General features: G+C 41.2%; 1 protein-coding gene across 1 annotated transcript in view; it reads left to right on the forward strand.

Annotated features, from left to right (window-relative positions):
* LOC109930964 (dynein axonemal heavy chain 8-like) overlaps positions 1–22,548 on the forward strand; it is a 2,199,840-nt gene that overhangs the window by 1,547,422 nt on the left and 629,870 nt on the right. The window contains 2 exon segments of the mRNA XM_048596622.1: positions 2,132–2,248; positions 17,475–17,594. Of these exon segments, the coding sequence (XP_048452579.1) occupies positions 2,132–2,248; positions 17,475–17,594 (237 nt within the window).

The following is a 22,548-nucleotide window of genomic DNA, read 5'->3' on the forward strand; positions in this document are numbered from 1 at the left end:
ACATGACAATAAAGGATATTCTAATTCTAATTATTGGAGATGGTCACTGACTAGCATTTGTGTTGAGTGAATGTTACTTGCCACTTGTCAGCCCAAGTCTGGATATTGTCCAGGCTTTATTGCAATTGAACATGGATGTCTTCAGTATCTCTGGAATTGTGAATGGTACTAAGCATTGTGCAGTCATCAGCAAACAACCCCACTTCTGACCTTATGATGGAAGGAGCAGCAGCTGAAGTTGGTCAAGCCTAGGACACTACCCTAAGGGACTTATGCAGAGATATCCTGGAGCTGTGATAACTGACCTCCAACAACCACAACCATCATCCCATGTGCCAGGTATGACTCCAACTTCCCACTGATTACAGTTTTGCTCGGGGTCCTTGATGCCACGCTCAGTCAAATGCGGCCTTGATGTTAAGGGCTGTCACTTTCACCTCACCCCTGGAATTCAGTCCTTTTGTCCATATTTGAACCAAGGCTGTAATGACATCAGGAGCTGAGAGGCCCTCACTGAACTGAGCATCAGTGAGCAGGTTGTTGCTCATCAAGTGCTGTTTGATACCTCTGTTGATGACACCTTTGATCACTTTACTGATGATCTTGAGTAGACTGAAAGACTAGTAATTGGCCGGGTTTGATTTGTGCACAGGATTTATCTGAGCAATTTTCCACATTAGCAGGTAGATGCCAGTCTGATAGCTGTGTTCGAATAGTTTGGCTAGGAGTATAGCAATTTCTGGAGTTCTCATGCAACCTCTTACCATGTGATCTCCTACTGCAGCAATGTCTTGGGGATGACTTGGTTGGCCTCCCACAATCACAACTATCTTTTACTGTGCTACATATGAGTTCAATAAGTGGTGTGTTTGCTGTCTTCATATTATTGACTATTGGGCTACTTGTTGCTGCACTCGTTCAAATGTTGCTGCATTGTCCCTGCCATCACACCTCATTAGTTCACTGGTGAATTTGATTACTATACCATGTAGTAATCTGTGGAATTATTTAAATTTAAAATTTAATATTGGAAGTTATGAAAAAGGCAAGAAAGATTTTCAGACCTCCAATACCTCAGATACAATGGATTAATTTGAAGTGAAGTTAAAGAAAACAGAAAGCTAAAAATATTTTTGAAGTGCTAATCAGTACTTGAACCTACAACTTGGTGACCCAAACAGAAAAAAGCTGTCAAAAATGATCACAGGTAAATACACATTGTTGTTCACATTAACCCTAATATCACTGATGAATACTTAACTTGCTACTTCTAATAAATCTAATAACTATGGCTGGAAGTTTCCCATCTTCAGACTGATTGAAAATGAGAGAGTTTCCATGAGGGAAACCCAAGGCCTTTGGACGTAAGAAAGCCTGCTGGACTTTCCAGTATACAGCCAAGTAATTAGTTGGTGTCAGGCTTTCTGCCAGAATTATGACCCCAGAATGGGAAGACTCACCAGCCTGGAGCTGCTGTCAATCAGAGGCTGGCAGCTTCAGAATTCGGCAGCACCTTGTCAAAAAGTATTGGCTACGTACATGAAGAAGTGCTGCTGAGAATGATAGGCAGTTTTTGGAGGGATGGGAGGTTTCTGGGAGTGGAGTTCATCCTGAGGAAATAGGTTGGGGTGTCAGAAGTAAGGATAGGGACGAAGCTGTTCACACCCGTGCGCCAGCCTTCAGTCTTACACAAATTAGCGCAGATTGAGAGGTCACTCCCTTCCAAACTGACAGTTGACCAATCAAGTAGGCTGACTGTTTCTCATTTCACTTGGAGTTGAAGTAATTGCAACACTGGTGGGAAAATGTCCTGAAACAGTACTTAATTTATCGTTTAAGGTCTTCAGTTGATAACAAGATGAGAAAGTCAAGCTTGGGCCTTGTCACCCGGAATCTAATTTCTGTCATGGCAGGAAGGTGACAAATATCTCCCCACTGCCAGCATACTTGATTATCTACCCCTTCCGTCATCATCTCCACTGCTTTTTCAAGAGGGGTTGATTACACTTTGACTGTATGTGAATATTGTCTAACAATAAAGAGATGGAGAAAAGCCAAATCTCGTATCAAGGATGGAAGTTTTTATAACAATTACAGTTTTGTGCTCATGATTCATTTTCTTTTCTTTTAGATTGAATCTGTTCTGAGACAGGGAGCTGCCTCACTGAATTGGTCATCAATAATACTTGACCAATTCTTCTCTGATGTGAATTCAGCCATAGAAGAGTTGACTTCATTGCTCAAGACAGTAAGTAGATTTCCTAAAACGGTTTCTTATTAAAGTGAAAATAGTAGCAGTGGGAAAAAGAGCATCTCGTTTGTATTTTGGATTAAGAGATGACAGGTTTCCTGCAGATATTGCAGGAGTTGGAAGTAAATATTTATGTTATGTGACTATGTGAAAAGGTAGGAAGATAGGGAAAGGATTAGACATATTCTGGATGAGAAAGTTCTGAAGAAGGGTCTAGGCCCAAAACGTCAGCCTTCCTGCTCCTCTGATGCTGCTTGGCCTGCTGTGTTCATCCAGCTGTACACCTTGTTATCTGAGAAAGTTGCAATATGGTTTTATCAAAGAAAGAGATCAACAGTTTAACATGTGTGCTTGTAAGCCAGCTACTGTTTATAGAAATTAAAAACCTGACTTTGGTGAAGTCAGGCAAAGCTTTCAATGATGTAATTTACGGGACTTGTGGAGCATAATTACAGAGTTTGAAAAATCTTTAGGGTTTCTGTATTAATTGCTGCCTACCAACCCTTTCTGGACATATTTTTAATTTTACACACCTAAGAGTCAATAGGAAGACACCCCAAACTGTGATATTGCCACTCCTGGAATTCTTTTCTCAGTAGATGTTCCTGGATACTGTTACGAAGGGGACGGTCAACACCTCCCTGATAATTAAAACCGAAATATCCTGAGAAGGTCTCCTCGCCTCAAAATCTTTTAAAGGAAGTGTGAAAAGTTGTACAATCTACCTCTCACCCCCAATTATTATAAAGAAGTGGTTACTCACTTCATAAGCAACAAGTAACAATTTATTTATCTAACTCTAACAGTGAACAAATTAACAGAAATACTAACAAACTGAAAAACTCCCCCCTTAACTACAAACTATTCCCGAATAAAACAAAATTCTGATGGTATGCTGTTCCAATAAAGACAAGTCCCACTTATATGAACCAAAGAAATAGAAAAAATAAATTTAAACTTATTCTCTCAAAATTATAGCCAGGATAAGTCTTTCAAAATGTTCTTTGTCCTCTCTGTTGTTTTCTATTCAGGAATGCCTTTCTCCATCAAATTCTTGTGTCAGGAATATAAGCTAAGAGTGCCATAGTACCTTTATTTAGATGGTGCTTAGTCTGAGAGCTTTGAGATTTCTGTGAGAGCCAGTGAGCTTCTCTTCAGATGGCAGTTTGCTTCACACCAATTTTCAAATGCCCTCTTCATTTATACCTTCGATGACCTATTAATTTCTTACAATAGAATTGGTCCAAGGTTGTCAAAACCATCAGATTTAAATTTAAAATTGGGTTTTGGTATCGAGGGCCTGGTTTAAAGTAATTGGCTAAATTCAAAATCTGTTGCCTCAGTAAAATGCTGCTTTACCTGCTAACAGTACAGCCTTTTGATACAATGTTTCAATTTCAAGAACTCTCCGTGCATCTGCTGCTGCCTGTAGACATTCTTTTTGAATATCCAAACCTAAAAAACACATTAATTTTATAGGGACCATGCACTCATCCTCCCATCATTTTACAAACAAATTCTAAGGTCCTGCCTTCCAATCCACAAGTACTATACCCAATTTCGCAATAGTACCTAATAATTTTCCAAATACTAGTATTCCTGACTACACTGTAAATCTAAAAATCTGGACTGCAGCAAATTTTCAAAGACATGGATCCAGATTGATTGCAACCATAACAGAGGTCCCTTCATGAGTCTATGGTCAGCAATTTGATTTTGTTGACAGAACACTCTGTGGATCATAAGAAGTTATCACATTCTAACGTTTGCTTCCAGCTATTGGCCAACAGGAGTTGTTTTCCACTTATGCTGTTTTAAAAATATGTAATCTCTATATGCGATTGTATCTATGTTGGGATTAAAGGGAAAAGAATTAATTCAGGATTATAGCTAAGATGCTAACCAATATTTGCCACTTGTTGTAAGAAGTTTTATTTCCAAAAAACAGATTATTTTCAAAGAATCCTGGTGAAAGTCCCTTTTATTATGGATAGTGATACAAAACAAAAACAATTGAATCAAGACATTTATACTAATAATGACAGTGGTGGATTAGAGTGGCACGTTACCAACCCATACATCCTCTCATGGTCAGAACACATGCATCAGATGAATTTCAGCCTGTAACTTCTATGTATTTTCACAGCAATCAGTTCTTATTTGCTCACCTTCCATATGCAAATAAGATATCAAGTTGCCTGACTTTGGAGGTCTGTGCTAAATACAGAGCAACAAATGACCTGTTTGGATTTTCTCACTTCTTATGTTGAACAGAGAAACCGAGGGGTTCAGGTACATAGTTCTTTGAAAATTATGTAGCAGGTAGACTGGGTGGTTAAGAAGGCATTTAGCACAATTGCCTTCATTGAGTATAGAATTATAGAGTTGCCGACCAGATATCCTCAATTAATCTAGTCCCATTTGCCTGCATTTGGCCCATATTCCTCTAAACTCTTCCTATTCATGTACCCATCCAGATGCCCTCTGCATGAAAAAGTTGCCCCTTAGGTTCCTTTTAAATCTTCCCTTTCTCACATTAAACCTATGCACTCCAGTTTTGGACTCCACCCTCGGAAAAAGACCTTGGCTATTCACCCTATCCGTACCCCTCATGATTTTACAAATCTCTATATATCACTCCTCAGCCTCTGTTTCAGGGAAAATAACCCTAGCCTATTCAGCCTCTTCCTATAGCTCAAACCCTCCAAACCTGTCAACCTACTTGTAAATCTTTTCTGAACCGTTTCAAGCTTAACAACATTTTTCCTATAGCAGGGAGAACTCAATTGATTGCAGTATTCCAAAAGTGGCCTAACCAATGTCCTGTACAGCCGCAACATGACCTCCCAACTCCTATACTCAGTGGACTGACCAATAAAGGCAAGCATGCCAAACACCTTCTTCACTACACTGTTCAGCCCATTGAGTGTAGGAACTCGACCATCATGTTGAGGTTGCACAGGACGTTGGTGAGGCCACTTCTGGAGAACTGTGTACAGTTCTCATCTCCCTACTATAGTAAGGTTATTATTAAATTGGACAGAGTTCAGAAAAGATTTACCAGAATGTTGCCGGGACTGGAGGGTTTGAGTTATAAGGAGAGGCTGGGACATTTTTCACTGGAACTTAGGAGGTTGAGTGGTGATAAGATGAACAGCAAAGGTCTTTTCCCTAGGATGGGGATTTCAAAACAAGGAGGTTTATCTTTATGGTTAGAGGAGAAAGATTTAATGGGGACCTGAGGGGCAATGTTTTCACACAGAATAGGGTTCATATGTGGAATGAACTCTCAGAGGAAGTGGTAGTTGCAGGTACAGTTATGTCATTTAAAAGACATTTGGATAGGTAGAGGGATATTGACCGAACGCAGGCAAGTGGGACTAGTTTAGTTTGGGAAATTTGGTCGGCATGGACCGAAGGGTCTGTTCCCATGCTGTATGACTCTGTGACTCGATGACTCTAGGTCATACCCAGGCACCTTTCCGCATTTCCGGGTAGATGCCAGTGTTAAAGCATATTGGAACAACTTGGCTTGGGATATGGATAATTCTGGAGCACAAATCTTCAATATTATTGCCCTTGCAGCACCCCATTTCTTCAGATGCTCTTAATATCATATGGAGTGAGTGGTATGGTTGAAAACAGGCATTTATGATGCTGGAGATGTCAGGAGAAGGCCAAGATGGATCATCCTCGCAGTACTTCTGACTGAAGATAGATGCCAAAAGCTTCAGTCTTATCTTTTGCAATGATGTGCTGGCTTCCTGTTGTTGTGTTGGAGTTTCCACCTCCTGTTAGGTGTTTAATTGTCCACCATCATTCAAGCCCGGTCGTGACAAGTCTGCAGGCCTCAGATCTGATTTGTTGGTCAAGACATTACTTAGCCCTGTTTATCATCTGCTGCCCAAAGTGTTTGGCATTCATGTAGTCCAATGTTGTAGCTTCATCAGGTTGACACTTCATTTTCAGGTATGATTGGTCTGCTGCTGAAGCCCTCCTGCACACTTCTTTGAACCAGCATTGATCTCCAAGTTTGATGGTAGCCATGATGTGGAGGTGCCAGTGTTGGACTAGGGTGGACAAGGGGAGAAGTCAGATGACACCAGGTTATAGTCCAACAGGTTAATTTGAAATCACAAGCTTTTGAAGCATTGCCCCTTCATCAGGCAAAGTCAGAGAGAGGCACACAGCTTTTTCTCTCTGCCTCATTTAATCAGATTATAGGTCATCCCTTTGTTTGTTGTCAAGCTGTTGACACTTTACTCACACTGTCTGACATTCTTGATAAACTGCAGAGACCTATTATTTGGCCTGTCGATACTCCACTCAGACCATTTGTATAATCTTTCGATCTCTCTGCCTATTGATCCCTCTGCCTATAAATTCTTGGTCTGTGTGCTACGGGGTACACTTCAGCGGTCAAGGACATTCGGTCTCCAATCTTCGGGTAAGCGTCCTCCAAGGCAGTCTTCGAAATACTCAACAACGCAGAATCGCTGAGCAGAAACTGACAACCAAGTTCTGTAACCATGAAGATGGCCTTAACGGTGATCTTGGGTTCATGTCACTCTACATTTTACCACACTAACTTCTGTATCTGTAAAATCTTCCTTACTGTCCTGTTTTGACACCATCTCCTTGACAAATTGTTATGATCTGTCTACCTTAATTAGTTTGTACAGTTTTGGATTACTTATTACTTTGGGTGGACCTTGAGCATGCAACTCTTATACCTATTATGTTATTCCAGTCATTTAGTTTATCTCCAGCGCCACCTTATTTTTACTTTGTAATTATTTCCCTGCCTCATTTAATCAGATTATAGATCATCCCTTTGCTTGGTTTTCAGCTGATGACACTTTACTCACACCGTATGACACCCTTGATCGCCTGCAGAGACCTATTATTCTGCCTGTCGACACTCTACTTACACCATTTGTTTACTGTTTTGATCTCTCTGCCCGTTGATCTCTCAGCCTATAAATACTGAGCCTGTGTGCTCCCCTCTAACTTCACCTGATGAAGGGGCAACACTCCAAAAGCTTGTGATTTCAAAAAAATGTGTTGGACTATAACCTGGTGTCACCTGACTTCTCACTTTGATGGTAATGGCAGTGACACTTATAAGCCCAGACCATAAGGTTACAGATTGTGGTTAAATACAATTCTGCTGCAGTGATGGCCTACAGTGCCTCATGAATGGTAAGGTTCATGTGTCTAGATCTGCTCAAAGCCTGCTCCATTTAGCATGGAGGTTTTGCCATAAAATACATTAAAGGGTGTCCTGTATATGAAGATATGACATTATCATCACAAGGACAGTGTAATGGTCACTCCTACCATCATGGATGCATCTGTGACAGATTGATTGGTAAGGGCAAGGCAAAGTAGATTTTTCCCTCTTGTTGAGTACCTCACCATATTCCACAGACCCAGTCTATTGGCCTTCAAAGCTCAACCAGCTCACTCAGCAACCAAACCATTCTTAGTGACGGATATTTAAGTCCCCAATCCAGAATACATTATGTGCCACTGTCACCCTCCAAGTGGTATTCAACATGGAAGAATACTGATTTATCAACCGAGGGTAGGTCATAGATAGTAATCAGCAGGAATTTCCCTTGCGCATGTTTGACCTGATGCCATAAAACGTTATGGAATCTGGAAACAATGTTAAGGACTCCTGGGCAACTCTTTCCCTACTTATACTGTTGTGCCACCTCCTCTGATGGGTCTGGCTTGCTGTTGAGACAAAAAATGCCCAGAAATAGCGATGGCTTTGCTTTGTACATCTTCTTTAAGGTATAATTCTAAGAGTGTAACTATGTCAAATTGTTGCTTGACTATCCTGTGGGATGGGTCTCCCAATGTTGGCACAATCCCTTCAGATGTTTGTTAGATTTTGGAGGTTTGTGATCACAGTTATCTAATATATACAATCAACCATTTGTAAGTAATTTCAGATAATTTGTTGAGAAGCAGCAAGTTAAGTATGATGCATTGCATAATTGAACAAAGAAAGTAAATATACAAGCCATCACAGCTGAGGACAGTTTACCGATCCTGAAGCTGTTCTGCAGAATGCAGACACAGAGGCGGTGGACTCCTTCCATTTTGAAGTGGAGCGAGTGCGCTTAATAATTTGAGTCTTTGGTTTGTTTCTCCCTCAGGTTGATATAGAGGAATTCCAGGTCTTCTCCCAAGAAGGTGATGGTTCGTTCCCCTGGATCCTCTCTCTCTTTCTCTCTCTCTCTCTTGCTCTCTCTCTCTCTCACTCACTTCCCACAAATCCTGTTAATATAACTTATTTGCCAATGGCCACAGGTAGCTGCCCAAGATGAATGTTGTCTCCTTGCTTGCCTCCATGTGAGGGACAGTTTACTCTTCTTTCTAAGAACAACAACTTTTTATTTTCCCAAACAGTAAATAGATAATAGATTACATATGGTGCTGGAAAAATCTTTGGTGCTAGTTCAATGATGTATCACGATCTCAGTAATTCTTATGATCTTTTGTTTTGCTAGAAATTTGGAATGCAGGTTACTAATGTAAAGCAATTAAATGAAATCAATTTTGAAGTGACCCCAATTTCCAACATTTTAATAAGAAGGTCTTTGCAGGGATGATAGCTGTGTATGCCTTTCTTGATACCTCAGCTGATGCCAGATGGCCAATCCAGTTTCTTTCCTTTGTTTTAGTTATGTAACGAATTAATACAACTGAGCACCTTGCTCGCCCATTTCAGAGTTCATTGCTGTGGGTCTGGAGTCACATGTGGACCAGACCAGATAAATAGCAGATTACTTCCTTAAAGGATGTTAGTGAACCAAGTGAAAATTAACAAGTGGCAAGATTTTTGTTGATTAACACTGGTAATATGGTTGTCATTAGTCTGGCTTTTAATTCTCGATTTTACTGATTTCAAACCTCACTTCCATTAGTCTTGATTTCCATATTATTACCGTGAAACCACCACCTCTGTTGAATTAATGGCTACCAATGGGAGGCTCAGAAATTGACATATTATTGGTCAGAGCGTTAAGTATAGGAGTTAGGACATTATATTGTAGCGGTACAGGACATTGGTGAGGCCACTTTTGGAGTACTGAAGACAGTTCTGGTCACCTTGCTGTAAGAAGGATATTATTAAATTGGTATGGGTGCAGAAAAGATTTACAAGGATGTTACTATAACTAGGATATAGTAGCAACTGCCGATGCTGGAGTCTGAGATAACAAGGTGTGGAGCTGGATGAACACAGCAGGCCAGGCAACATCAGAGGAGCAGGAAAGCTGACGTTTCGGGTCTGGGCCCTTCTTTTTTCTGAAGCAGGGTCCAGACCCAAAACGTCAGCTTTCCTGCTCCTCTGATGCTGCCTGGCCTGCTGTTACTATAACTACATGCTTTGAGTTATGAGGAGAGGTGGATAGCCTGGGACTTTTTGCACTGGAGGATAGAGAGGTGAGGAGTGACCTTATAGAGATTTGTAAAATCATGAGGGGCATAGATAAGTGAATAGAGTCATAGAGTTCTACAGCACGGAGAGAGGCCCTTCGCCCCAAATTGGTCCATGCCAACCAAAATGTTCATCCACACTAACCCCATTCCCCTGCACTTGGCCCGTATCCCTCTAAACTTTTCCTATCCAAGTATTCGTCCAAATGCCTTTTAAATGTTGTTAATGTACCCACTTCAACCACTTCCGCTGGCAGCTTATTGCATATGCATTAGCACCCTCTGTGTAAAAAAGTTGCCTCTCGGGTTCCCATGTATTCTTTCCCCCTTACCTTAAACTGATGCTCTTTAGTCTTCAATTCCCCAACCCTGGAAAAGACTGAGTGTATTCACCCTATCCATGCCCCTCATGATCCTATACACTCCTATAAGATCCCCTCTCAGTCTCCGATGCTCTAAAGTCCTACGGTCTAAAGTCCTAGCTTGTCCAAACACTCCCGCTAAGTCAGTCCCTTGAGTCCTGACAACATGCTTGTAAATTTCTTCTGCACTCTTTCCAGTGTAATAACATCCTTCCTACAGCAAGGTGACCAAATCTGAACACAATACTCTAAGTGCAGCATCACCAATGTCGTGTAACATAACTTCCCAACTTCTATACTCAAAGCTCTGACTGAAGGCCAGTGTGCCAAAAGCCTTCTTCACTGCCCTGTCTACCTGTGACTCCACTTTCAGAGAGCTGAGCACCTGAACTCGAAGGTCCCTCTCTTCCACTACACTCCTTAAGGCACTACCATTCACCATGAAGCTCCTACCTTGATTGACTTTGCAAAATTCAGCCCCTCACACTTATCTATATTAAACTCATTTGCCATTTCTCAGCCCAGTTCCCCAGCTGATCAAGATCCTGCTGCAATTTCTGATAACCTTCCTCACTTCCACAAACTTACTAATCGTGCATTATACATTCTTACCGAAACCATTGACACAGATAACAAACAGCAATGGGCCCAACACTGACCCCTGAGACACACCACTTGTCACACGCCTCCAGTCCGACAAGCATCCTTCCACTATTACTCTCTGCTTCCCACCATCAAGCCAATTGTGTATCCAATTTGCCAGATCTCTGCATTCCATGCAATCTAACCTTCCAGAGCAGCCTTATCAAAGTGAAACCTTATCAAAGGCCTTACTGAAATCCATATAAACTGTGCCTACCTTCCTGGTCACTTAGGAGGCATGATCTCCCATGTATGAAGCCATGCTGACTGCTCCTAATCAAATCCTATCTTTCCTAATGCATGTAAATCTTATTCCTCAGAATCTTCTCAAGTAACTTACCTACTACAAATGTTAGACTTACTGGTCTATCATTCCCAGGTTTTTCTTTGCATTCCTTCTTGAATAAGGGTACAATATTCGCTACCCTCCAGTCTTCCGGGACCTCACCCGTGGCTAACGCTGATGCAAATATATCAGCCAGGGCCCCCACAATTTCTTCTCTATGCTCGTGCAGGGTTCTTGAATATATATCGTAAGGACCAGGAGATGTATCCGTCATCATACACTCTAATACTTCCAACACCTCCTCTACTGTGACATGGACTGTCCCCAAGATATCACCATTAACTTCTCCAAGTTCCCAAGTTTTCATGTCTTTCTCCACAGTAAAGACAGAGGAGAAATATTCATTGAGGACCTCACCCATTTCCTTCAGTTCCACACATACATGTCCACTTTGGTCCTTGAGGGGTCTTATTCTTTCTCTCGTTATTCTTTTTCCTTTAATATACTTAAAGAATCTCTTTGAATCTACCATGATCTTCTCACCCAAAGCTATTTCATGGTCTCTTTGCCCTCCTGATTTCCTTCTCCAGTAAACTCCTGTAATCCCTATATACCTCCAGGGATTCCCTTGATCCCAGCTGCCTGTTCCTGAGCCATGCCTCGATTTTTCTGGTCAAAGCCTCAATATCTCTTGTCATCCAGGGTTCCCTACTCCTGTCAACCATGCCCTTCACCCTCACAGGAACATATAGATCTTGAACTCTAGCTATCACACTTTTAAAGGCCTCCCACTTGCCAGAGTCTCTTTGCCTGCAAACAAACTGCTCCAATCAACCCCTGCAATCTCCTATCTAATTCGTCAAAATTTGCCTTGCCCCAGTTTAGAACTTGAACCTGTGGACCAGTTTTGTCCCTCTCCATGACTATTTGAAAATTAACAGAACTATGATCACTGGCCACAAAGTTCTCCCCTACTGTTACCTCAGTCACCTGTCCTGCCCTATTTATCAAGAGTAGGTCGAGTTTTGCCCCTTCCCGAGTAGGACCCTCTACATACTGCTTGAGGAAACTTTCCTGAACACATCCCAGTCCTACAGTACGTATCCATGCCCTGAGTTCATCAGCCATACCTGTCAGCTCTCTTGCATTAAATAGATGCAATTTAATCCGACAGGCCTTCCTCGCTCCATGTCCTGTTCCAGCTGACCGTTCTCTTCAATTTGCTGCTATTTCCAATCACTTTATCTCCTTCCAGTTTCGCACTTGCCTCCCTGCTATCAAGGATCCCAACCCCTGCCAATCCTGTATGTGTCCCGTATGCTTTCTTAACTACCCTATTAACCTGTCTTGCCATCTTCACAGATCAGTGGACATGCACTCCAACATCTCTCTTTTCCTCTGAGCCTTCTGGTGCCTACCAATTATTGAGTGTTCCCTTGTCTTGTTATTACTTCTAAAGTTCACCACTTCACATGTATCAGGGTGAAATTCCATCTGCCACTGACCTGCCCTCTGATCAATCCACCTATATCATTTTGTAACTAAGACTTTCTTCCTCACTGTCAACCACCCAGTCAATCTTTGCATTCATCTACAAATTTGTCGTTTATATTTATCACGCACAGTAAGGGAATAGCTTTGATTCCTGTGGCACACCACTGGACACCACCTCCAGTCACACAAAAGCTTCTACCACCACTTTCTGTCTCTACCATGAAGCCAATTTTGGGTCCAACTTGCCAAGTTAACTTGTATCCTATGTGGTTTTACTTTCCTAATAAGTCTGCCATTGGGACCTTGTCAAAGGCTTTGCTGAAATCCACATAAACTACATCAACTGCATGGCCCTCATGTATACAATTGGTCATATCCTTTAAAAATACAATCAAATTTGTTGTTCATGAGTTCTGACAAAGCCATGCTGATCATCTGTAATCAAACTTTGCCTCTCCAAGTGGAGTCCAATTCTCTCCTTCAGAATTTTCTCCTAAAGTTTCCCTACTAGTGATGTGAGCCTCAATTGTCTGTTATTCTGTCAATTTTCTCTCCCACCCATCTTGAAAAGTGGAACCACATTAGCTGTCCTCCAGTCCTGTGACACCTCCCCTATGGTCAGAGGAGAATTAAAAAATTGTGACGTGGGTATTGCTGGCTAGCCAGCATTTGTTGTCCATCCCTAGCTGCCCTTGAGAAGATAGAGGTGAGATGTCTTCTTGAACCACAGCATTCCATGACCCACAATGCCATTTTAGGGAAGTAATTCCAGGGTTTTGACCTAGTGACAGTGAAGGAACAATGATAATTTTCCAAGACAGATGGTGAGTGCCTTGAATGAAAACTTACAATAGTCATGTTCCCATGTTACTGCTGTCCTTGTTCTGCTAGATGGAAATGTTCATGGATTTGAAAGGTGCTGTCTAAGTAACTTTCGCAAATTTCTACATCTCATAGAACAAGCCCTTGATTTTCAGGATCATTCTCGTGAACCTCCTCTGGACCCCGTCTAAGGCTAGCATATCCTTCCTTAGATACAGGGCCCAAAACTGCTCACAATATTCCTAACGAGGTCTGACTAGAACCTTATACAGCCTGACCAGTATATCCCTGCTCTTGTATTCTCATCCTCTTGAAATGAAGGCATTTTCCTTCCTAACTGCCAACTCAACCTACATGTTAACCTTAAGAGAATCCTGAACTAAGACTCCTAAGTCCCATTGTGCTTCAGATTTCTGAAGACTTTCCCCATTTAGAAAATAGTCTACGCCTCAATTCTTCTGACCAAAGTACATAACCTCACTCTTTCCCACATTGTATGCCATCTGCAATTTTTTGCCCACTCTCCTAGCCTGTCCACGTCATTCTACAGCCTCCCCACTTCCTCAACACTACCTGTCGCTCCACGTACCTTTGTGTCATCTGCAAACTTGGCAGAAGTACCTTCAGTTCCTTTGTCCAGAACATTAATGTATAACATGAATAGTTGTGGTCCCAACATTTTGCCCTGCTGAATTCCACTAGTTACTGGCTGCCATTCTGAAAAAGATGCCTCTATCCCTACTTCTTGCCTTCTTTCAGTCAACCAATTCTCTATCCTTGCCTGTACCTAGCTCGTAACATCATAAATTTTTATCTTATTTAGCAGCCTCATAGAAGCATAGAAACACAGAAAATAGATGCTGGAGTAGACAATTCAGCCCCTCGAGCCTGCACCACCATTCAATACAATCATGGCTGATCATACAATCTCAGTATCCCATTCCCGCCATCTCCCTATACCCCTTGATCCCTTTAGACACAAGGGCCATGTCCAGCTCCCTCTTCAATATATCTAATGAACTGGCTCAACAGCTTCCTGTGGCAGAGAATTCCACAGGTTCTTCCTCATCTCAGTCCTGAACAGCTTATCCCTTATGCTTAGACTGTGACTCCTAGTTCTGGACTGATTTGATTTATTATTGTCACATGTATATTCCAACTCTCTGCTTCCTGTTTGCCAAACAATTCTTTATCCATGTCAATACATTACCTCTGATACCATGACCATTTGGCTAGTTCACAGACCACGCAAACAGTATCCAATAAAGACTGAGGCCCAGGAAGCAATCGTTGTGATCATCCAGTAGATCATGGAATAGAATGGGGGTGTCTTCCCCATCCCATTCAATACCAACTTCTGCAGGACCCTCAGTGAAGTTAACTCAGAAAGAACACCCCATTGTAGCAAGTCCTACCAGAACGACGGAGGAATCTCATAGAAACCTATAAAACTCTGCAAGACTAGACAGGGTAGACACAGGATGGATGTTTGCAGAGACCATGGAATCCAGAAACAGGGCTGATTGTCTAAGAATAGGGGGTAGGCCATTTAGGACTGAGATGAGGAAAAGTGCCTTCACTCAGATAGTGGTGAGCTGATGGAATTCCCTGGCACAGAAAGCGATTGAGGGTGAAACATTGAGCGTGTTCAAGAAGGAATTTGTCATAGTTCTTAGGGTCAAAGGGATCAAAGGGAGTGAGGGTAAAAGTGTGATCAGTCGACTAAGTTGAATGATTAGTTAAGATCACAATGAATGGCAGAGCAGGGTTGAAGAGTCGAATGGTCTAGTTTCTTTGGTTATGTTGTTAATGGCTTGGCACCCAGAAACCAAACATTCACAACACTGGATTCTGGGCTAAACCCCTAGGACAAATTTACACTCCTCTCCAACGCTCAACAATACACTTGCAGCCAGGTGCCACAGGGATTTGGAACAGCTAATAACTACCTCAAAGCCCCTGGCAACCACTGGACTTCAGGGTCAATTGCAACAATGAGGTTGATGTAGCCTTGAATGTTGTGACATTTCAAGTACTGATCCAAGTACTCTTTAATGTTTATAAGGATGCCCCCCTTACCTAGGTTTCCAGAAAGTCCAGCACCTTGCTAAAGTCCATCTAGGCAACATCTTTTGCTCTGCCCTAATCAATTATCTTTATCATTTGCTCAAAAAACCTCAATCAAGTTTGTGGGACACGACCTCCTCCACACAAAGTCATGCTGCCTGTTTCTAATAAGTTCATATTTTTCCAAATCTGAATACAATGTCCCTCAGAATCTTCTTCAATAATTTTCCTATCATTGATGTAAGGCTCACCAGCCTGTAACTTCCTGGATTATGCCTGCTGACCTTCATAAACAAAGGAACAATGTTTGCTATTCTCCAGTTCTCTGGGACCTCGCCCATGTCTAAAGAAGATAACAAAGTTTTCGTACAAGGTCTCAGTGATTTCCTCCTTTGCCTGCCTCAGTAAACCAGGGTAGATCTTATCACATCCTGGGAACTTGTCTACTTTAATGCTGTTCAAAACACCCCAATGCCTCCTCCTTTTTTACATTGATATACCCTAGAATATAAATATACCCTGTCTCGACTCACCATCCACCCTGTTCTCCTTTGTGAATACTAATGCGAAGTTCTCGTTAAGAACCTCATCCACTTCTTCTGGCTCCGTACTTAAATTTCCTCCTTTGTCCTTGAGTGGACCTACCCTTTCACTGGCTACCATCTTGCTTCTTATGCACGTATGAAAAGCCTTGTGATTTTCTTTAATCCTGTTCTTCAAACATTCAAAGACAGGTCCTTCACTTAGAATAATACTTGTGCCACTTCTTCACTTATTCTCTTGTCAGTGGGCCATATCACATTCTTGTTGCAGACAATGAACTAAGTAATTTTGCATTTCTCAGTGCATTCAGTGATAAATACCATCATTTTGTCACAGATTGTAAGCATTACACACACCTTGTGCATTTGATTTGATTTGACTTATTATTGTCACATGTACTGAGACACAGTGAAAACTTTTCTTTTGCATGCTGACCAGACAAATCTTACTTTACATAAGCATATCAAGGTAGTAGAATGGCATGCAGAATATAGTGTTACAACTACAGAGAAAAATCAACTCTAATATATGAGAAGTCTGTTCACAAGTTTGATAACAGCAGGAAAGAAGTTATTCTTGAATCTGTTGGTCCATGTTTTTTAAACTTTTGTATCTTCTGCCTGATGGAAGAGGGTGTAACTGGGATGGGAGGGGTCTTTAATTATGTTGGCTGCTTTCCCAATGCAGCAGGAAGTGTAGACAGAGTCAATGGAAGGAAAGCTGGTTATCGTGGTCGGCTGGGCTGCGTTCATAACTCTCTGCAATTTCTTGCAGTCTTGGGCAGAGCAGTTGCCGTACCAAGCTGTAACGCATCTGGAGAGGATGCCTTTTATGGTGCATCTATAAAAGTTGGTAAGAGTCATTATGGACATGCCAAATTTCCTGAGAAGGTAGAGGTGTTGGTGTGCTTTCTTGACTATAGCATCAATGTCGGTGGACCAAGATAGATCAGTGGTGATATTTACTCCTAAGAACTTGACCCTCTCGACCACCTTCACCTCAGACAGGGGCATACCCTCCTTTCCGCTTCCTAAAGTCGATGACCAGCTCCTTCATTTTGCTGATGCTGCGGGAGATATTGTTGTCATTAAACCATGCCACTAAGCTGTTTTTCTGTTTCCTGTACTCTGCCTGGATGCTTTTATAAGATCTGACCCACTACAGTGGTATCATCAGCAAATTTGTAAATGGAGTTGGAGCTGAATTTGGCCAGACAGTCTTGAGGGTATAAGAAGTTTTGTAAGGGGCTGAGTACGCAGCCTTGCAGGGCATCATACTGTCGTTCCTTGTTTGCCTTTCACAGTTCTGCACATAAAGTTACACCTGCCACATGATTTTATCTGAGTCAGAATGTGTGCTTGCAAAATCCCATATTTTGTTACATCAGCGAATTTCAAATATTGTTTTCCATATATTAATTAACAAGTACTGGAAGAAGAATACCTGAACATTTTATTTACCAAAAAAATCAATAGTAGAAAAAATAAATTGTATATAGTGTGTTGATATTTTGATAAAATGATAAAACTGTAATATTGCTTGTTCCTTTCAGATTGCTGATTTGCGAGACGTGCATATTGATGCAGTATTGGATGAAATAGCCAAAAAGGTTATCATCAATTTACCAGAGGATCATTCATTATCTTTGGAAGAAATGCTTAGATTCAATGAGGTAACATTGTTTTATAAATTGTTATAGTCTATAGTCTAAGTACAGAATATCATGGAGATGACAGGGTCTCAGCCAGTAGCTGGAGAATCAACAAGACTCTTATGCTATCATGATTCACTGGGGTAGCATTGCAGAAACTAAGCTCTACTATTTTCAGATTCATCACAAAAGTTAAAGATTTTGAGAAATGTGCAGAAATTTTTCAATTTACCTGACTTTCAGTCTGAGGTTAACTGAAAGTACAGACCAGGTTTCTGTACTTGACAAAAAATTGTTTTTGATTACAAGCAATTAGATTCTCACCACAGGCAAACTGTTATGAATTGCCAATGTATAACATATCAAAACAAACCACTCTACAAACTCCCCTTTGCATGCACGTGCACACATACACACGAGAAAATAAACATATGTATGGATAGAGAGAATGTTTGGAAAGAAGTTAAGTGGTCGTGGTTAACAAGGTTTTATGAGATGATTCTTATGCTGATCAGCATACTGCTTCTCATTCTTCTCCAAGTGCTGGTAGGGTTTGCAAGAAGCACACTGTGGCTGGTTTCACTTATACAAGGCACCTGATTTACTCATTAAAAGTCAAAGCTTCCAGCAACTGCTGAAGGAAAAATAAACTGGTTTACTCCAGGCTTAAAGCAGTTTACAGCAGAGAGAGAATGGTCATGGTCTGAAATCATGTAAATGTATTGGCCACAGCTACTGTAGAACAATCACAGAATTGCTGGCAAGCAGAAGGCCTTTGCCATTGGCAACTTGGCACAAATCCATAAACCAATGTGCTACTTGTTGCCAACCAAAGCCCATTTGTACACCACCCTTCAGTTCCAGTTCATCTGCAATCGCTGTTCGTAATGAGTACCAAGTTACTTTTTTTCAAACCAAGCAGAAATCTGTGCAGTCCTTAGTTTTAAAACAGTTTTGATTTTCTCAAGTTAGGCAGCATTGTAGACATTGTAGATGATACCATAACATTACAAAGGAATATTGATAAACTAAGGGAATTGGGCAAAACTGTGGCAAATAGAGTTTAATGTAAATAAGTGTGAGGTTAAGCATTTTACACAGAAAAAGGATACATGTTCAAGATGGTATGAAGTACAATGGATGTCCAAAGAGACTTGGGGGCTCAGGTACACAGATTTTGAAAATATCACAGTCGGGTGCAGAAAATAATCAAGAATGCTGATGAATTCTCCTACTCTTACTTCTGTTGCTGTGTTACTATGTTCCTATGTTCATATCAGTCCACAATTTAAAAAATACAAAAATAGATAAAAGGTCCTTACATGCCTCTGCCGTTAAGAAAAATCGAACAACATTTGTAAAATGAATTTTAGTACAAAATTTATGATACACAAACAACATAACAAAAAACTTATGACTTATATCCATTCACTCTTCTCTTACACATATCCTTTATTATTTGATTTTATTGTCACCTGTATTTTACAATACGAATACAATAAAATACAGTGAAAAGCTTTCATTTTTCACCACAACAGGCGCCAGTTTGAATAATTTAAGAATATGGAGAAAGAAGAAAAATATAGCCTATCAGTCCTGAGCCAGCTCCTCACCATCAATGACACCTGCAACGCCATTTCTCCTCCACCGCTTCACTACCATCTGTAATGGACCCAACCAACATCAGTCGGCATCTTTGCTGCTGAGCCACCATGTCACTGCTGCCTGCACTGGACCAACCAACGTCAAAGTCGTGTCTCTCGTGGCTGGGCCCTCCTCATCAATATTGCTTTGATGCCCTTCCACCCACCGCTTTGCCACTGCCATTGCCAGACCCAACCAACAACAAAGTCCCATCCCCACTTTTACAACCTGTACAGCCTGAGCATTTCTTAACCTTTACCTTGTTCCAAAATTTAATACTTTAGACCAGCTGTTTCCAATTGCATTATATTTTCCAGCAATGTTAACAATGTTTACATTAAATAGTTGCAACAAAAGACAACAAATCTGGATAGTCTCATATTGTGGGTTTTACATTTTCAATTAAGGTTAGCAGTATAAATAAGTGTTTGCATGTCTATCAGAGATTTCAAATTGTTGAAGAGTCAACAACAATTCAAAAATATATTTTTTTCAATGGTACTGTACTTCTTCTGATACCTATTTAGTTTCTTAAAGAAGAACCCTGACTGGCTTCTCTATTCCCAACTCATCATCCTGTCACAAGACAGCAGTTAACTCCAAGTTGCTAGCATTAATTGCTATCTTGAACGGTCTGGAAAAATCAAGGGCAACCAATACTGGTTCATGTAATCAGATTGCTTCCAGCTTTTCAAAGGCTGCTTGACATTCTGCTGACGATCTTACTTTTTCTTGTTTCTTTATAAATTCAGTAAAAATACATATATCCAACTGAAAATACACACAAGTTTCTGGTAAAATAGCACATTGCTGAAAACCTCATGACTTCTCATTCAGTTTTAGTAATAGAGAATTCTATCAGAGTGTTCACTTTCACTGGCCTTGGCATCACTTGTCCTTGTCCAAAACTATGTCCCAGGTAAGTTACCCATGCTTTTCCAAGTTTACTTTTCGCTAATTATTTTATATTAAACCAACCAAATGTATTTGCTTAAACAGGTCTTCTACTTATCCTACATCTCTTCCCAAGGGCTGTTATATACCATGACATCTTCCAAGTATGCAATGCATTACGAACTTCAACCACAACTTTTTTTAATGCATTCATAGCACATGGGCATCGTTGGCTAGGGGCTACTATTCAATGTCCATCTCTAAGTGCAACATCCTGACCAACAGAATGCAGTCAGTAAGAAGAGGCAACAACACCTCATCCGTGACAATCTTCAACACCGGTGCCCCGAAAGCATGCGGACCCAGCCCCCTACTATATTCCTTATACGCTCACAATTGTGTGGCCAAATTCCACACCAACTCCATTTACAAATTTGTTGATGACACCACCGTTGTAAATCAGATCTCAAGCAACGATGAGACAGAGAACAGGAAGGGGATAGAGTGCTTAGCTGCATGGTATAAAGACAACAATCTCTCCATCAATATCAGCAAAACAAAGGAAGTGGTCATTGACTTTAGGAAGTGGAGTAGAGGGCACGCCTCTGTCTGCATCAATGGTGCTGTGCTGGAGATGGTCAAGAACATTTAATTCTTGGGAGTGACAGTCACCAACAATCTTCTTGGTCCACCCACATTGAAAGTACAGTTAAGAAAGCGCAATAATGCCTCTACTTCCTCATGGTGACACAGTGGCTCAGTGGTTAGCCCTGCAACCTTACAGTGTCAAGGACATGCGTTCGATTTCAGCCTTGGGCGACTGTCAGTTTGGAGTTTGCACGTTCTCCCCGTGTCTTCTTGGGTTTCTGTAAGGTAATCTGGTTTCCTCCCACATTCCAGAGATGTGAACATTAGGTGGATTTGCCGTTCTAAATTGTCTTTAGTGTTCAGGGGTGTGTAAGCTAGGTGGATTAACCATGGGAAGTGCAGGGTTACAGGGAAAGTGTAGGGGGATGGGTCTGCATGGGATGCTCTTCGGAGGGGCAGTGTGGACTTGTTGGTTGATTGGCCTGTTTTCACACTGCAGAGAGTCTATGAATTCTATTCTGAGAAATCGGCATGTCCATAAACACCCTTACAAATATTTATAGAAACACCATTGAAAGTAACCTATCTGGATGTATCATAGCATGGTATGGCAATTGCTCTTCCCAAGACTGCAAGAAAGTACGGAGAGTTGTAAACACAGCTCAGTCCATCACACAAACCAATCTCCCATCCATTGACTCCATCTATATTTCCCACTGCTTTGGGAGAGTAACCAACATAATCAAAGTCCCCTCCTCATATACTGTCTTCCATGAGGCGGAAGATATAAAAGTTGAATACACGTATGAACAGATTCGAGAACAGCTTCTTCCGTGCTGTTATCAGACTTTTGAATGGAGCTCTTAAATGATAATGTTGATCTCTCTCTGCACCTTCTTGGCAGCTATAACACTGTATCCTGCACACTGTTCTGTTACCCTGATGCTTTTGTATTGTACGATCTGCCTGTAAAGCACATAAGACAACACTTTTCACTGTATCTCAATACAAGTGACAGTAATAAATCAAATTAAAATCCTTCCCTAAAGGATATTGTGAACCAGCTGGGTCTTTCCTGACAATCAGCGATGGATTCATGGTTATCAATTAGACTCTTAATTTTAGATGTGTATTGAACTCGAATTCCACCATTTGCCATGGCAGGATTTAAACTTAGGTGCCCAGAACTTTACCTAGGTCCCTGAATTAACAGTACAGTGAGAATACCACTAGGCCACTACCTCCCCAGTTTGATTCATTAGCCTCAAGTCTAGCTGGGATATACTTTAACCCAAAATGGCATCACTTGATACTGGTATAATCAATTTACTGTGACAAAAACTGATTTTTTTTTAGCCCTTGTTATTAATGACATTTGCCAGTGCCCCTTTGGTATAACACTCTTGGAAAGGAATGAGGCACTGCTAAGCCTGTCAGTGCAATCTTCAAACCGTGGAATTGGGTATGAATCTATCTTTGTGACTGCATGCAACTTTCTATAATCTATAGAAATTCTCGGTGATCCACCCAGTTTAGGAACCAACACGATTGTTGAAATCCAGCTGTTTTGACAAGGTTCAATCAAGTGAATTCAACTATTGAATTTCTTATTCCATCTGACCTTGTTCTTTTAATTGGCTCAACTGATAATGAGACAACACAGTATGTAGCTGGAGGAACACAGCAGGCCAGGCAGCATCAGAGGAACAGGAAAATTGACGTTTTGGGTTGGGACCCATCGTCAGAAGGGTCTTTGTTTTCTGAAGAAGGGTCCTGACCCAAAACGTCAACTTTCCTGTTCCTCTGATGCTGCCTGGCCTGCTGTGTTCCTCCAGCTCCATACTGTGTT

Source organism: Rhincodon typus, chromosome 5 (assembly GCF_021869965.1).
Source record: "Rhincodon typus isolate 14 chromosome 5, sRhiTyp1.1, whole genome shotgun sequence".
NCBI lineage: Eukaryota > Metazoa > Chordata > Chondrichthyes > Orectolobiformes > Rhincodontidae > Rhincodon > Rhincodon typus.